Below are 17347 nucleotides of genomic sequence, written 5' to 3'. Positions count from 1 at the left end.
AGAAATAAACTCGGAGAGACAGTTGTGAGATCTGCTCTCCCTCCTGCACCCTGTCTGTCTTCTCTTTTTTCTCAGTCCCCGCTCCCCCATTCAGGTACCCGGTTTGACTTGGTCGGCTGGCTTCCGACAACAGACCCATCTGACTCACCGCTCTGCCACTCACTGCTGCTCTAGGTGGCTTGACATCTATGCCAACACCCACCCAGGGCTAGAGTTAAACTCTTCAATTATGTCTACGGCCACTCCACCCTGAACAAGCTCAATGTCTGATCTCAGAAGCTAAGCAGGGTCGGGCCTGGTCAGTACTTGGATGGGAGACCACCTAGGAAGACCAGGTGCTGTAGGCGTAAAAAATAAAAAAAAATAAAATAAAATAAGGGATTGTAAGCTGACAAGGTCCTTGCAATCTGTGAGGTCAACCAAGGGTTGCCTCGCCTAAAAAAAATGAAAAAGTAAAAAAATTCTCAATTGCTTTGGTCAAACTTCCCAGGGGTCAATTAAGTGCAGGAGCCCTGCCCCCACCCTGCTCTCAAAACCCACCCGGGCCTGTTTCCCTTCCCCTTCCCCCAGCTGAAATCCCTTCATCTCTTTTGTGTGTTAAAATTTGAGCTAAATCAGAATTTAAAGTGTCTTTTCTCCTTCCAGCACCGATGCCATCAAGCCACTGAAATGCTGTGGTCACTTGTCATAACCTAACCTGACTAATGCACAGCCTGGTGCCCTGGACCAAAACAGGAGCCCTGCGCTGGGCCCGCAGAGAGCTGCTTAGCAGCTGAGCGCTGCGGGCGCGGAAGCAAATTCAGAAGCCTGATAGCTGGGGACGCACATGCTGCAGTGACGAAAATGAGTGACCGCTATGGGGGGCCACGCCCACCGCACTGATCCCACCGCCCTAGCGGGGATAACTGGAAAGAACCGGTGTTTGCAGCCAACGCACAACACTGGCTAAAAAAAGGGCTGCCCGGTGTGCAAGCAGAAACCCGCGCCAGTAGGAAGTGCCCAGAAGCACGGGACTTCAGCGTGGAAACTTCTAGTCCTCTAGATGTGTGGTGGGGAACAAAGGGCCGTCCAGACGGCCTGGCAGAAGAGATGGGAGCAAGGACGGTGACCTCCCACGCCAGCCTTCCACATGACCTCAGGGTGTCAGCCTTTCCTTTTCAAGAAAGTCGAGAGAGCAGGCGCGCAAAAGAGAAAGTGGAAGGCTCGGAAAGCGGACGGGGCAGGGTCCCGGTGGCGGTGGCGGTGGCGTTGCCGGCCGGCACGCGGCGCTGATGGGGTGCGCACACGGCGAAGGCCGCGGTGCCGCGCGCGCCTGGCGGCCACAGAAACGCGAGCGACTGATGGCGACGTGCGGGCTGCGCAGGACTGGGCCTCTGCGGGACGCCACCCCACAGCTGCCCGCGAACCGCCGCAGCGCCCGACGACAGCACCCGACGACAGCGCTCCCCCACCGCCTCGGACGGGGCCACCGAGGGGGATGACAGAGCACAGGGCCAAGGACGAGGAGGGCCCCGGGCTGCAGGGTCAGGCTCTAGTCCGAAACTCTCCCCACGCCGACCCCACCCAGATTTCAGAACTGCTATGGACCGGCTCCCCTCGTGAAAGGGAGATTCCGTTGCAATAACTCTGGTCACTTTAACCCACGTTTCAGTGGGGGAGCACGTAGCTCATCTTTTTTGTGCATAGATCACTGAACCATGAGGAAATACATCTGGGCCTGATGAAAAGGGTTGTGCCATGCTGGAGGCCGTGACCGGAAGTGTGCCTTGGGAAGGCGGGTTCAAGAGTGAAGCAGATGTCGGTCACCAGAAGGGAGGCGATGCCAGGTGCTGGCCTTGCTCACCAAGCCATTCCCTTTTCTTCTGGAAACGACATGACCCAGCTTCCCCTGCAGCCACGGGGCTGGCTTCTGGCCAGGGCAGCAGGGACAAGGGAGTATGTGGGCATAAGTCACGTGGGCCTCTTACAAACCTGGCCCACAACACCCTCCCATGCGTGATCCTCTCTGCTCTCCCTCCACCCATAGGCTAAATGGAAAGGGTCTGAAGGGCCTAAAAAATGGAACCACAAGATGAAAGAGCTCCAAGCCTCAGCTTGGAGAAAGATACTTCAGCTGTGTCCGACTCAAGCAGAAACGCAGGGCCAAGTGAGAAGCGACGTATTACTATCCTTTGGGCTTACTGGCTACAGCACTAGCCTACCCTCACCGATATAAATTGTTTAACTTTTTTATTTACAAAAGTGATGCACTTCAAAACATTTAAAGAATGCAGAAATAATTGTCAAACTTGCCCTCCCTGCCTCCCGTACTTGCTGTGCATGCCGCAGGGGCAGCCACTGTAAGAGTCTGATAGGCAAATGAATAGGAACAGTTTGAGAGGACCCACTAACATTTTTTAAATGCGTTTCTAGTGTATCTAACGCTACATAAGCACGTCAAAAAAAAGTGACAAGTAGCTGCTGGAGAGACCATTGTTTTAAAGTTACATCAGAAAACACAAACAGATAGCAATCCCAGAAAAATGGAGGCTGTACATTCGAGACCCTTTTATTGATACAGAAGCAGTAGATGTAAATTGTACAAAATTAGAAAATCTATACCAAAAAAAAATTATTCTCAACTTCTCAAGGTGCCCCGCCAAATAGAAAGAAAAAACAAATCAAATCTTTCTCTTTTAGTAGCTGAGCATGCCAGAAATGTGCTGTTTGGTCCTAAGTTAGAAAACATAATAAGGCTGTTGCATAGCATTTTGAATTCCCACAGTAAAACGGTAAATTACACCATAATTAAAATATTCTTGATGGTTTTCTTTGTAGCAAAAGAAAATATAAAGTTTTCTACATTGGCCAGAACAGGAGAGAGATTCTGAACCTGAGGGTATAAAATAAAGTATAAAGCAATGGCCGATGCCAGAGGTGTGGGGCAGTACCAAAGTATACTCAGGCATTTCTATGTCTTTAAATCCTTTCCCAAATTATTACATATTTTAAAAGATAATACTACTCTTTATATTTTGCCACTTTAATATTTTTAAAACTCTATACCCTCTTTGTGTTGGCCAGGCTGAGGGAAGCCTAACTGTATAGACTTTCAGTTCCCAAAGCACGAATTTTGCACTTTTGTGCAACAGCACTCGTTAGGTGAGCCCAAACCACTGACTACTGATAACAATTATAAATGTTGAAGTTTTTAAACAATTTTTTTCAGTGATTTATACTATGTTATATCCACTCTTTTGTATTCCAGCCTGATATGCTTTCTTTATGGGGAAATAAAATGGATAGTTAGGAACAGCTCAGGTCCCGTGGGGGTATCACACATGTAACCAGACAGGCCTTGCGGGAGAAAGCGTCAAGACCCATTAGTGTCATCTCCATCATTAGCCCAAAGACCAGTGTGTCACTAGCCACCCAAAGGCAGCCTCCCCCAACTTCAGGCAAAACGACCCAAAGAAAACAAGCAGCCTAAGACTGTCTCTCCACCTCTACACACACATAAATGAAAACGTGACAGCTCAGTGTTTAACCCAGCACATGCCAATCTCCGTCGACACCTGAGTAATCCACAAGTTGTGTAGCTACCGGCGGCGTTCAGACTCTATGGGAAGAGGCACAAGGGTCATGCCATGTTTGTATCATTTACACTCCACCTGTTCCCACAAAAGTGGCTCAGCAGGTTCTAACGCAAAACACAAGAATGGGAATCAACACTAAAGCGTGACCCTGAAATGAACATTTTTCTTAGGGGAATCCCGTTTAATAGCCAATGGGTGTCCCTTAACACCGAATTCTGAACTAACACAGTAAGTCCTGAAAAGAAACACAACTTCATTTTGAAGACGCTTTTAGCAGCGTCAAAAAGCACCATGTTCTTAAGAGGAACAGACAACAAGTAACAGGTACCAGGTGCCCGGACAACGGTCCATAGGCACCTGTCTCTCACCTGAAGGTCCGCGAGGTGGCCGCTGAGTCAAGGTAAGCCCTCGGGAGCGTACGGCCGGCGCCCCGCCCCCTCCCCGTCGCCCTGGTTACGAGCCCGCCGCCGCTCACCGCCGCTTACTGCCCCGCCTCATCGCCATTCTCGCGAGAACTCGGAGACCCCTGGCTTCCGGCGGTCCCTCGCTTCCGGGGGCCGCCTCACTTCCGGCTCCTCCGGCGCGGGCGCCCGGCCTGGCCCCCAAGTCCCTGGCGCCGCGCCCTGCAGGGAGCGGTGGTGAGTCCTGGGGCGGGAGGCCGGCCCTGCCCCCCGGCTGTCGCCCGCTCGCGCCTTCCCCGCCCCGTGCCCGAACCCCGAGCCGCCCCTCGGTCACTCCCCGCGCTCGCACCCTCCCCGGGCTGCCCCGGCCTCCCGCCCGGCTCCTCCGTTCTCTCCGTGAAAGCTCCCTCCCTGCATGGCCTCTACCCCGGTCCCTGCCTCTCCGGCCCCCTCCCCTCCAGGGCCGGGGGCGAGGGCAGTTGGGGGCGGGCCGCCGAGGTCGCCCAGGACCCGGCCGAAGTCTGAAGTCCCTGACTGGTGGCCTGGATGCGTCCCGATGCGGCCCAGTTTAACTTGGCGTTTGTTGGTCCCAGGCGCGCTTAGTGTGTCCTGTCATTTCTCTACAGAACATTCACAGATGAGGAAGTCACCGCACTAGGCGTCACCAGTCATGGCCGCTCCCTGGAAGAGCGCTCTTCTGATGCTTCTGGCATCGCAGGCTGTGTCCTCGGTGAATTCCTTCGACGAGGAAGAGGTCCCAGAAGAATGGATCCTTCTGCACGTTGTTCAGGGTCAGATAGGAGCTGGGAACTACAGCTATTTGAGGTTAAATCATGAGGGAAAGATAGTTCTTAAGATGCAGAGCTTAAAAGGCGACGCAGACCTGTACGTCTCTGACAGCACCCTCCATCCGAGTTTTGATGACTATGAACTGCAGTCTGCCACTTGTGGCCAGGACATTGTTTTTATACCAGCGCATTTCCAACGCCCTGTGGGAATAGGGGTCTATGGACATCCGTCTCACCACCAGAGCGAGTTTGAAATGAAAGTGTATTACGATAGAACGATCGAACAGTACCCATTTGGTGAGACTGCTTACTCAGACGGCACAGAATCGAGTCAGAAGCATGCCTACGCTCCAGAAGACGCATCTCAAGAAGAAGAATCCGTTCTTTGGACAATATTAATTAGTATTTTGAAACTGGTACTCGAAATTCTTTTTTGATTCTTTGAACATACGCAACTATACCGTTAACCTGACGTTGATTGCAGTTTGCCGCGAACTTAGCTACTTTCACTTGGCTGAAAATTCTAGTTAGCCTTTTCTAGTTGGCGGATGGAAAACTAAAGCCATACAGTTTTGTTACCTCAGTTACCCCAAAAGTAGGGAAAGCAGTAAGCATGGTATTTGTTAAAGATCGAAATTCCTGTAAAAGGAATATGCACAATAAAATGTTTAAACTCCACTTTGATTAGCTTGTCAGGTGACTAAAAAGACTGCAGTAACTTAGGTTTATATAAAAAGAAAGTAGAGCAACCTTTCGTGCAGGTACACAGATCAAAAGGTTAACTTTATAATTTTACTCATTAGAGATTCTAAATGAAATTACAATGTGTAAGCTCTGAAGAGTTAACTAAAAGCAAGTCTGAAATGTAATGCTTTCTTCGTACTTGCTAGAGTATGGACAAAAGCCTCAGAGCTACCCCAAGCAGGAATGATACCTCCTAGTCAAACGATTTCCTGGCAGGCAGGCTTTGTTCCCATGCCAGTTAATGACAGTGCTAAACCCAGCTGTACATCTCATCCGGTCATTTGTAATTTTAACACCTTGGGCTACCTACTACAATTCTTATGTTACTAAATTTTTTTATGGTCCCCAAGGTAGGCCAGAAACAATATACATTAGGAAAATTTCATGAAAATAATAGAAACTTGGAGGCTAAGTATTTCAAATTAAGTTGCCTAATATTTCCACCGAATTTCTAAAGACTGCCAAACGCTGAGAGAAAAACCTGGGAGACACACTATTGGCTGCAAGGGTAAGAGTAACTTATAACGGAAATGAAGCAACTTGCAGATTTTAAGCACGTAGTTAACTTCAAAAAAAAAATCTTTTATTGGCATAAAAATGAGAATGTCGTATATAAACTGGCACCAAATAATTCACTTGGATGCATGTTACAATATTGGGGTCAAAACACTATTTTATCCCTCTTTGCTGTTTTTCCCCCTTCTGCCCATTTTCCTGGGTGTTGGGGGGGCTCGCTGACAACAGTCACAAATCCAGCGACCTAGGAGAAAAATTGTTAGTTAATATAGAATGAAATTTAACTTACGACTGAATTTTAAACCCATTTAACTCTCCTTCCTTAGCTATCATTAACGATAGTCTTCTCTGGATTTGTGAGGTAAGGGCACAAATGTGTTCCTTAATTTAAGGAGAAAAATATAAATTTAAGGTGATCAGTGTTACCAATGCCATGTGAAATTCAGGCAAGGGCGGCCATTGAAGGAACAATATTATATGGATCTTTAAAAATTATAACCTTTCTGAAATTTAAACACTGCCATTCTTAAAAAGTTCAATAATACAAATCCTAATGTAAAACTGGCTATTGAGTTTGGCTTATTTTCAGCCCATTTCTCTGCTGCTCAGTGGCAGCTGTATGTCTTAACAGCATTCTCTCAAGTCCTGGTGTACTGTGCTGACGCAGCACTTTAAAACTTACCAAGTACCTGACGGCACAGTGATAAACAACTAACTACACACTTGATCTGAATTACTACAGCAGAACTTTAAATCAATGAAATTGCTTGCTTCTGATTCCCAGGAAACTTAGTTCTAGGCATATATTTTATATAAAGTATTATACAGTGTTAACTATGCAAGTAAGTTCTAAAATTACACAATTATCTGTGTAATGTTTGAGTCCATTTACTGTGATTTATTCAATTCTATGTTCATTCTAAAGTTACCTGGAATTGTTATGCTGCCTCAATTTATAGAAATCTGGTTTAATATGTACAAAGACAAAGCGCTCACTTTGTTAAAGTTTTAAACAGATGACCTACAAAAATAAAACCAAGGCTTTGAAACAAATCGATGCTGTTGCTTTAGCCATTTCAGTAGAAAGACAATGGCTGTGATTAGTCTAGGTACTCTAACGTCTCAGTCCTTTAGTTGGGTGAGCTAGGGATAAAAAGCAGATGAATGTGATCTGGGTAATCACAGCTTGGTCACTTGTGAACAGAACGGTCTAGAGGCACTTCATGTCATTATGATGTTAATGGAGCCTTTTAAAAATGTTGAGAGAGTCCCTTCACTCAGAGATAATGTTCCTTAGTTCTGTAATCTTTACCTGATGGAATAGCACCGAGGCCCACACAGAAAGTATGGTAACCTCTGTCACACACATCACAGAACATCATTTCCTCTTCATGGTGGGGTTGTCCACATATAATGCAAGTTTTACACTCCATACATTGCCATGGGTAGGTCTTAATCATAGAAACAAGCTCCATGGTCATATCCAGGCAAGAAGGATGGCCTAAACCAAAACCAACATTAGTAGTATTTCATACAAGAATTTTAAACTTACTGTGGCATAACAAAATGCTAGTTTGTTTTGTGATTCTCAAGAATGGCTACGATGTTTAATTGCCAAAGAAATGAAAACATAAGAAAACGCATGGACAATCTACACCTTACAAATTACCCTATAATATTCTTAACTCCTTCATTCGAGTCTAGCTGACAACTAAAAATCCTAGTTTTTGAAGCAACAAATAGGGTGGTTAAAATGTTAAGACACGTGGATACTTACCACTGCTATCACACTGGGAGCAGTGTATAAGTGATTCAGCCTTCCCTTTCTTGTTGGACTCCTTACCCTTCAGACAAATCCCACATAGAGCATTTGGAATGACCTTTGGCTGGAAGGGTAGAAGAGGGCTATAAATTCATGCCAGAACTTACTGTGGGTTCAAAGGAATTGTTACTGTATCGCCGCCTCATCTTTACTTTTGGTAACTTGCTAAGGAGGACCTTTTTGAAAGACATAACTTGACATGAGTCTGCTTTCAACATACAATGGCCTACTGACTAAAGCCTTACAATTCATTTTAAAATTGTCGATGGCATGATCTCATGCTAGGATTCAGTGTAGCATTCTACACTCCCTACATGCACAATAAGATCTGCATGATGACTAGAAGGGAAGACTAAATACAATGTCAAATTGCACTATTAATTGGAAGACAAATGACCATTATTAGTAAGTTAGACTTATTATAAAAGACTCAGTTTCAAGTGCTTATATACTGATTTTGTTTAAACACTGATATTTTCCAAAACTATAAAACCGGATCTATAAAATCTAAGTTACAAAATCAATGTTTTAACATTTTTAATTGAAAGGTGGCTCATGCAGACATTGTTATGTACATAGATGTTTGTGGAAAACCAAGTTGGGTGGTTATTCCTTTTGCACGGCTATTAATACAAAACATAAGTTTCCAGATGAGAAAAAAAATCATCAAAAAATACACACACCCTCTTACATTTTGATTACCATTCATTTTCCATATTAAAAACCATGTTCAAGCCAATGAAGGTATTTGGGCTTAAAAAAAAACACTTGGTAACATAGAAAAGAAGAGAAGAAAAGGTTCACTGCGCCTAAAATTACCAGGGGAAGGAAAACATCTGAACATCACAGCCTCGACCATAACAAAATGATGTCCGTTCACGCTCCATGAACACGCAAGTATCAGCGGTAGAAGAGCAAGCGTGGGCCCGTGACGATGTGGGGGCTGGGGTGTGCGTATACACACTGGGAGAGAAACCACTTTAACTAGAATTATTATATTTGTTTCACTCCGACCTAGCCAAATGCACCTTCTAGCTCCCTTTCCTAAGTTACTGAACCAGAGGGCCTAAATGAAACTGCAGCTTTGTGCTTAGCATTCCAGCTTTGAAATGTCTCACTGCCACCTTCGAAACCTGTCACGCCTAAACGATTTGTTCTTAATTCTTTTAGCTTTTTATTTTTGTAATTATCTTTCTTTGCAAAAGATGACAGAGGCATTCAAAAATAATTTTTGGCTTATTTATTTAAAAAGTCAACCTTATACATAAATATAATAAAAACAATAACTCTAAACAATCACAAATATCTCTACAAAATAATAAATATCATGGAAGTTAAACATACATATAAAACTTTACCGTTAACTATTCTACATCTCCTGCATGTGTAGCTTTATACCCTGCTCCCCAACAAAAGGCTAGTGTCACATGCTCAAACCGTTTAAGTCCTGCAGTGTAGTTACCCTCTGTTGTTGCTGCTACATTCTAAGCATAAGGTTCTCATTGTCTTTTCCTATACTCAATACAAAATAGCTAGGAAGTGCACTTCTATGATCCAAATTCTAGTTCAGTCATGATCAAATCTATAACTGCCATAATATACAGCAGAAAGCTATCCCTCAATTCACCAAAATAAGAAATATCTTTTGGTTACGTTTACATTACCTGAACTGAATGTAAAAGATACTTATTTAATACTTGTAGTTTATGTTAGATACGGGCATACTAAGCACTCTAATATCTTTCACTAAAGTCAAGAAAGTAACCACACAATGTTAAATTCTTAAAAGAGCTCCTCTCAGGAGATAGGAGATCCTTTACAGAAGTCAAAAGGAATAAAACACAAGGCTAGTCATTCACATTCTAGAGCAATTCATTCAAGTTCTACAATCATTAAAATATACATTAAACACCTATGATAAAAGGGACACCAAGAAAATTCTAGGTTTACTTCTAAGCTTAAAATCATGTTTTGTTAAACCACTTAAAATTTTTCTTACCCAATAGTCTTCATCTTGATGAAAAGAGGGAGTAGAGGGAGCGCCGGGGGGGAGAGGGAGAGGCACGAGGAGGAGGGGCAGGGGGAGAGGGAGGAGTGGGGGGAGAGACAGAGAAAGAGAGAGAAACCCAGCAAGCGAGCAAGCGCTTTTTAGCGTTTTCTATGGTAGTGCCACGGCTCAGTATAAAAACTACTTTGTTCATTCAAGTACTCTCAGCTCTCTAAGAGGTCACACTGTTCACATCCAGGACCTCGCACAGCAGATACGGACCGCTGGCTGGGAAACTGGGAAACCAGTCTCTCAGTGTGCTGTGGAGTCAATGGAGGAAGGGGGCAGCGTGCAGAACTCCCATGAAGCTTCGTGGAACAGGACCCTATGTGTGTCTGACAAGAGACATCAAGTCTACGTCTATTATCATTATCAAAGTTTCACTACTGACGAGAAAATTAAAATACTCATCCTAACAGTTCTCAGCTTCTCAAATAAAAGGCTCACAATACACTTATTTTCCTGCTTGAAAAATAACCAAAGATAAGTGAGACTTTCATGGTAGCACTAATATAGTATAGATTTTAATTATCTACTAGTAATGTAAGCCTGAATCATAACTTATATGCTTTAATTTCAGGTTAATGTAACCTAAACAATACTGTCCTACAAATTAAGGGCAAGCACTAATTTCATTAAGCAAGACATCAGATACATTATCATTTTTCTTAACTCCATTATTTTCAAACATTTACATATATGACCTTCAGCTTGAAGTATCCTTATTTAGGCACGTCTTGGCTTATTAATACTTTTCATAGAGAGGTTAACTTTTAATAAACACGTTCATATTAATGTAGTAAGTCTAAATACTGGCTGTTCCAAACTTTGAAATACCTGAAACGTTTTTAGTACCTGAAGCACTAAACATTATTAGTGCAGATTACAAAACGTGTACTGTGCACATCAGACTCCCTCGAGTACTACCAAGTCAGGTTAATCCGCACGATTTCTTCTATATTAAACCAATGAGAGTTTTGAGTAGTTCATTTCCAGCCGCTACGAAAACATCGATTTCAGCTCTGTCTTCTTCAGCCATGATTAACGCAGTCGCACTGTCTGGAAGGTCTACTGATGCCCACGGCGCGGGGGCTGCCACGCCACCCGACCCTCCCGTCACACCGGCCGACCTTCCAAAATTTAATCTTTGGAGTTCGTTTGCTTTTACTTATTATGCATTAATTTAAATATTTAGTTTTTAAAAATTAGATAAACTATATACGCGAAAACAAGTAAAAAAAATCACATGCTGCGGCCTACTGAAGCCACCCTTGCGAGCCAACCAACACTTGCTGAATGAAGCTCAGGAATTTTTTGCCCTAGGCTAAAAAAACATGAATTTTTAAGTTAGTTACGGAAAGGTATATTCTAAATAAATATAGACTATACTAATTTAAGTCGCTTTTTTCCTTCAGGAAAAGCTAAACGAGCGGTCAGAGGGCCTGGCTGGGCGGCGGCCCTGTGGCTGACCACAGTCGGGGTCCTGACTCACAGCGAGCTGTTCACAGTTCCACTCGGCAAAACTCTCACTCCTAGATGTGCCTTCAAAACACCTGCGTAACCACAGCAGAAAGTACATTCTGATACATTCTAGACCCAAAGAACTGGACACTTCTATGACCATCCAAAACACAAAACTGTGAGCAGCTGATTCCACTCCTTTTATGATATTCCTAGTGCCCACCTTCGACTCGCCTAACCCTCAGAAGGGGAAGGGGCAGACATCAGGAGGAAAGAACAGTAACGATGTTGCAGACAGCGGACGACCTTACAGAGAAAACCCGGATTAAAAAATCAACGAGTGTATCTGAGCCAAACTACCTCACGGGATAATGTTTAAATCCTGCCATAAAATTATATCAGCTATTTGCCAAGGTTAGGCTAAAAATCACCACACTGTAAATAAGAGGTTTTACTATTTTCTATCACAGAGTTAGCTGAGTTTGGCAAATGGATCAAATAATCCTTAGATTAAACCCAGATCTTTCTTAATGAAAGGCACTACAAAAATACAACCTAACCTACAGCATATCCGGCCATGCTTTACAGCTCAGCATGTTTAGCTCTACTAAACACCATGATACTTAAAACATCAGCTAGGGTTACTCCGACGTGACTTCGAAGAAACAAGGTATAAAGTTCTGCCTATAATATGATTTTTTTAAAAACTCATACTTGCCTGGTTATTACTTAAAAGGAAAAAAAAAGAAGCTCTCATAAATTGTACATATACAGAAAACAGAAGCTAAACCATAGCCAAAAGTGATAGAAAAGCCACCAGGAAAATGAAGCAAAACAGAAGGAAGCTGACAGAGGGCGCACACCACAGGAGAACAGCTAACGAGGTGCAGCGGCAGGAGCTCCACAACTTTGAAATTCAAAGTTAAAATATCTCAGGGAGAGAGGCTGGTCAGGAAGGAAGCTGAGTCAGGGGCTTTTTTCTTCTACCTTGTACCCAGGAACTGACTTGGACAGTACAGAGCGTTTGGGAGCATCTTTCCGTGGAGTCGCAGCTTTGTCCCTGGATCTCTGTCTTCCCTGTAAGGACTCATCCTGGCTGTCGGGAAGGCCTTCCCCCTCAGACACGTTGCCAGAGGAGCTGTCCTGGAGGTCAACACACAAACAGAGCCCTTGGAATTCACACGGATTTGAGTCTGAATTTTGAAAACTACAGAAAATATTCGAAAGCAGCTTTAAAGTTCCAATTTAAAAGTAAAAACATAATGCTAAATATAAGAAAACTTTTCCAGTGGAGACTAAAATGAGTCACGTTAGTCATTTACCTGTCCTGTAAGTACATCATGGCACTTGGTCTTCCGACTTACATCAACAGAGACAGAATTATCTACTTCGGCTATTGTCACACGCTACAGCTTCGGCGTTCTGCCATGTCACAAGGGGGCATAGTTGTTTCATACACGAATATTGTTTAAAAATAAATGTTTAAGCGTGGGTATTTTTATTGAGTAATACAAGTCATTAAAGAAGTTCTTCAAGCACACGCTCATGTTTTCAAAATGTTCAACTATGTAGGGGCCAATATCACCTGGTATTTACAACAATACTGGATATATTTTAGATGTTCAAAGCTTAGGAGTTCAATATCTGATCACTTAATTCATTTTTTAATTCAAAAATTTCTAATGATACGCTCATATAAATTATGCAAATCCTAAATGAAAAAATTAAGTTAGACATACCCACCCTGATAACCATCCTGAGAAAACTACTAGCAACATGAATGTAACTCCTTTTTTCCTAGGTGAATGTTGGTATACAGACAGATACCGAGATTCACACATTCACACTCACACCCTACATACACATGTGCCCTCTTTTTTTAAAATACAAAACTAGATTATATTGTTTGTGTGTGAACGTGTTTTAGTAGTATTGTAAGTATTATGTGCACCTTATCACATCATTAAATATTCTTTGAGCTGCGTATCTACCACATAAGTATAATATATCACCCACTGTGGACGTTACATTTCTAATTTTCACAATAAAAAATACTATTGACACTCTAGTGAACATTTTCTTCTAATTAAATTTTGTCAGCATCTGATTAGGTCCTTTGGATAACTTCTATCGGTGTCTTTGCTAAATCGAATTCTGTGAAAGTCCTAAATCTTGGTTTATACCGTCAAAATACTTCCCTGCAATGCTGGATTACGGCACACGACTGTCAGCTTCGTGACGGCCTCCTCACGCCATAGCTCCCCTTTTGCCAACAGGACAGGTAGCTGAACAGCTTCTTATCTGATGCGACATGTATCTCTAAGTTATATTTTAGTGGCCAGTGGTGACATGGAAATGTACTGCCCACTTAACAGGAGCAGCTTGTGAGGTTAGGTTGGCTACAGTGAAAAGTCCTACGGTCAGTGGCTTCGTACGCTGTGCTAGGCAACATCAAAACCTGGACCACCCTGCTTTTTGTTCTTTTCATTCCATAGAGCACCCCGAATTCCCCACTGTCTTCCAACTGCATTTTGCTACCAAAAAAGTCATACAGGAAAACCTAGCAGCGCAACATGTCATTAGTAACCTTAACGTTTTCTATGAAAAGCCTAAAATAATTATGCATATTAATGTGCTCCCGCAACCAAGATACTTAAATATAATATCGTAAACTAACGTCTGGTACCCTGGCCTAAATAAGCAGCTTGTGATAACCAAAAAGAACAACTTCAACTATAAAACTTACCAAAGGCCGTGCACAGCTTGTCTATATCAATGCGCACAATAAATAACTTCTCCTGATGGAAGTTTTCTGGAAATTATATGCAACTGAACTTTTTCAAAAAGAGGATGGTAATGCAACTTCAATTTAACACTCCAGGAAAGGAATCAGCACAAGTGCAAAAGAGGCGGCACCTCCCCCCGAAGCCAGATGCTCTCACCGAGGTGCCTTCAGCTCGCCTCCTCTCACTGCCTCGACCTTCCTCAGCCTCATCCGAGTCACCGTCACTATCCAGGGCAGGGAGCTCGGGATCCAGGGGAGGCTCGTACAGTGCCGTGTTCAATGGCAAATACCGCAGCTCGTCCGGTGAATACCTGGTGTTCAGAGGCATGGTTTTCGGTTTTCCTCTTTATTAACATGAGCAGACTAATCTTTGAACTACAAAGATAGTCTTAATTTTCTCAATTAACCCCAAATACTTTTGAGAAATGATTAGACGTAACAATTTTTCTTTTGGGGATCAAGCAGGGACAAGTAATAAATAAAAAACCTAAACATTTTTTCACCAGACCAAGTATAAAATATGCACGTGATTCGTATTATCGAAAGATACCGTCTCCTTTTTACCCTCAACCCGAAAAAACAAGTGGCAGCAGATATGGGCAAAACTGTGACAATACAGAATCCAACACAAAATCCAAGCTGGCTGATCACCCCCACCTCCCCACTTTCCTAAGTCGCCACTGCCGTGGGTCGTCCCTGCCTCCTACGTAAAATGGTACGATAATGAGTCAAACTCCCAGGTGAACACGAGAAGTAAACTACCGCACGCCAGTCACAGCAGTCTATTGTATTTAAGAAACAAAATTTTCAGTAACAAATTATTTTAAACCAATTTGTGAAGCATGTACTCTAACAACTTTAATCTTGTTTTTCTGAAACTAGAAACTCGCACCCCTTTGCCCTGAGTCAGAAGCTGACGCTTCTGGTGCCGTCCCCGCCAGCAGGAGCGCCCTGTCCTGCTCCACGCCCAGCAGCAGGCTCCGTGACCTTCGCTCAGGGACGGGACTGCACCAGCATCTCCCTCAACTGAGACATCACACCAAAAAGCACAGGGCGTGGTCCACTGGCTCATCGCTTCTAACAAGGTGCTGACCACAAAATAGAAAAGTTAAAATTCGGTGACCTATGATTTAAATTTGACTTTCGTACACTATCAGCCTCTAGTCTATTTTAAATACTATTCTCAAAAGAATTTTTCTTTCCTCAAGAACACAGCTGAGACTTTGAAACAAAATAACCCTTTAGTGCTGTTTTCAGTCCCTTCCAGGTTGGGAATAACAGATAAGCACATTCTTGCCGCACACAGTGGCGGCAGCCACCAGGGCAGTAATGTGGCTGCAGCAACCAGGTGGCCACACTGGCCCTGGCGGCCACTCTGCTCCTTCCTTCATATCCCATGCTGGCTAAGTTGGTGCTTCTCAAACTTTATTTGCACACGAATCATGTCAGCATCCATGAAAATACAGACTCCCAAGTCTGTGGGTCTAGGCTTGTGTCTGAGTGTGCATTTCCAGTAAGCCTCCAAGTGACACGAGTGCCGCTGGGACATGGACCACACGCTGAGGATCAAGAGGTGCCAGAGAACCTCTAGCACCTGTCTGCAGAAATACGAAAGGGTGCGCAGGGAGCTGGGCGGTCCAGGCTCCATCCGCAGATGTTCAAACTCTGGGGAAGGGTGTGCTTCCCACAGAACCACAGAGATGAAAAATACTGACACAAACCTTAGACATTTATGGTAAACCTCACGGAGCTCAAAACCTGCAAGAGGCAACCACATGAGGCTCTTAAGTCCCTCGCCAACAGCCGGTACTAGTGGTAAATGTGATCACCGAATACCTTTTGTAATATTCCTGGAACTGTCCGGGGATGAGGGCCACTGGGTAGGAACTGACCTTGGTCCGCTCTGTCGGTAACACTCTGTACTTCCCTTGAGGCACCTGGATAACCTGGGTGACCATGAAGAGAAACACAAAACTAGTTCTATGGTAGGAATCAAGGCTTTAGGAAAAGAATCCCTCTGCATTCCTCCCCCGAAAAGGTCGACTAGAAGAGGCATTAGGAGCAACCACCCAAGGCGGCAGCTGCTGTTCCTCGTTCTACTGGGGACTTTTGTGCAGCTCTTCCCCACGGTCACTGCTAAGGAAAGACTCTCATCCCTTAACAGCAATGTGACCTGGGCAACTTACAAAACCTCTGTGGCTCCACTTCCTCATCTGTGAAATGGAAACACTAGATTCAACCTCGCATGGTGACTGTGAGAATTCAGTGAACATGGAAATCTACGACAGCTCTTGGGGCACACAGCAAGGACAACATGGAGGTACTGATCTCATTCAGTAGAACGTATACCACAAAGCAAAAGACACACACGCACGTGAATTGAGTATTATAAGGCCATCGTTAAAAACGTATCTTAAGTTCTGGGGAAGAAAAAGACATGTTGCTGGCAAAATAAAATAAAGGTGGTATGCAGCAGCACTCTGCAATAACAAGCAAAAATAAGCAAGGTTCGGGGACTAAGCGTAAGTGTTCCTACGTGTGTCTGTAGGTCAAAATAAGCTCTTCTTTCTTCCATGCGTTCCCGGTTTAAGTTGCTGTTAAATTCAGCTGCTTTTTTGGCAGCTTTCTTAATATACTCAGGCACTTTGCTGGCTTCAACTTTCTGCGTATTCTGTTGTTGCATTTGCTGAAAAAAATATTACAGTTCAAAATTACATAACTTTACGAAATGTCATTCTCCCCAAACCAAATAAAAATGCTAGTCACCTCAATACTTACAGAATACTCTTTATAATGATCTGTAATTCGTTGACGTTCTTTTTCTTGTAGAATTACAGAATATTCAGCATGTTTGGCTGGATATTCTTTAATCATTAAATCAATTACTTCATCACTGCGCAATGCTGTTAAACCTATTTTAGACCAAAAAAAAAAAAAAAAAAGTAAAGAAAATCAATTAGGCCTAAGTGAAAAAACCCACATCTCGAAATTTGTTTTTCCTTCCGACTACTCTACATTTAAAAGATTTTCCAACAGTCAAAGTATTTTAATACATTTGAAAATAAAAAAATACTCAATATAATCAATTAAAAAGAAATAGATTACCGAAGTTACAAAGGCAAAAAAATCAATTTCTCGACCAAATGTTTCTTTTTTAAAAATTGAGTGTACTATAAATATATGTTCCTTTACAGAAAAAAATGCTAAA

The 17347-nt window shown here is 43.3% G+C and overlaps 3 protein-coding genes, 1 long non-coding RNA gene and 1 pseudogene across 5 annotated transcripts in view; 2 read left to right on the top strand and 3 right to left on the bottom strand.

Annotated features, from left to right (window-relative positions):
- WDR27 (WD repeat domain 27) overlaps window positions 1–4027 on the bottom strand; it is a 70412-nt gene extending 66385 nt beyond the window's left edge. Inside the window, exon 1 of the mRNA XM_023521739.1 lies at window positions 3944–4027. The gene's annotated coding sequence lies outside the window, so the exon portion shown is untranslated. The remainder of the gene's footprint in view (window positions 1–3943) is intronic.
- Window positions 232–347, top strand: LOC111730438 (annotated as a pseudogene).
- An 83-nt stretch (window positions 4028–4110) lies between the features above and the next one.
- Window positions 4111–7077, top strand: CUNH6orf120 (chromosome unknown C6orf120 homolog). The gene is made up of 2 exons (XM_011377493.2): window positions 4111–4213; window positions 4603–7077. Exon 2 carries the CDS (start codon window positions 4647–4649, stop codon window positions 5199–5201), a length of 555 nt encoding a protein of 184 aa, XP_011375795.1. The 5' UTR covers window positions 4111–4213; window positions 4603–4646; the 3' UTR covers window positions 5202–7077.
- PHF10 (PHD finger protein 10) overlaps window positions 6070–17347 on the bottom strand; it is a 14175-nt gene continuing 2897 nt past the window's right edge. Inside the window, exons 3-10 of one of the 2 annotated variants that reach the window (XM_011377496.2) lie at window positions 16918–17051; window positions 16676–16825; window positions 15976–16085; window positions 14297–14450; window positions 12342–12497; window positions 7802–7910; window positions 7337–7525; window positions 6070–6268 (exon numbers count right to left, since the gene is read on the bottom strand). In XM_011377496.2, coding sequence (XP_011375798.2) covers window positions 6183–6268; window positions 7337–7525; window positions 7802–7910; window positions 12342–12497; window positions 14297–14450; window positions 15976–16085; window positions 16676–16825; window positions 16918–17051 — 1088 coding nt within the window. In that variant the 3' untranslated portion in view covers window positions 6070–6182. Of the gene's footprint in view, window positions 6269–7336; window positions 7526–7801; window positions 7911–9072; window positions 10229–12341; window positions 12498–14296; window positions 14451–15975; window positions 16086–16675; window positions 16826–16917; window positions 17052–17347 lie in introns of those variants that run through there. The other variant, XM_023521741.1, reaches the window with a different exon arrangement.
- Window positions 13151–14289, bottom strand: LOC111730436. Its single transcript, XR_002776689.1, has 2 exons — window positions 14101–14289; window positions 13151–13655 (listed from the first exon to the last, which is right to left on the bottom strand). It is a non-coding gene; the product is annotated as an uncharacterized LOC111730436 (long non-coding RNA).

This window comes from Pteropus vampyrus, unplaced genomic scaffold (genome assembly GCF_000151845.1).
Source record: "Pteropus vampyrus isolate Shadow unplaced genomic scaffold, Pvam_2.0 Scaffold313, whole genome shotgun sequence".
Lineage (NCBI taxonomy): Eukaryota > Metazoa > Chordata > Mammalia > Chiroptera > Pteropodidae > Pteropus > Pteropus vampyrus.
Note: the sequence above shows the minus strand (reverse complement) of the source record. Positions and strands in the feature narration are given on the sequence as shown.

Bases quoted from the DNA above. Each gene is read 5' to 3' on its own strand.
- CUNH6orf120 (XM_011377493.2), top strand. From the start codon at position 4,647: ATGGCCGCTCCCTGGAAGAGCGCTCTTCTGATGCTTCTGGCATCGCAG.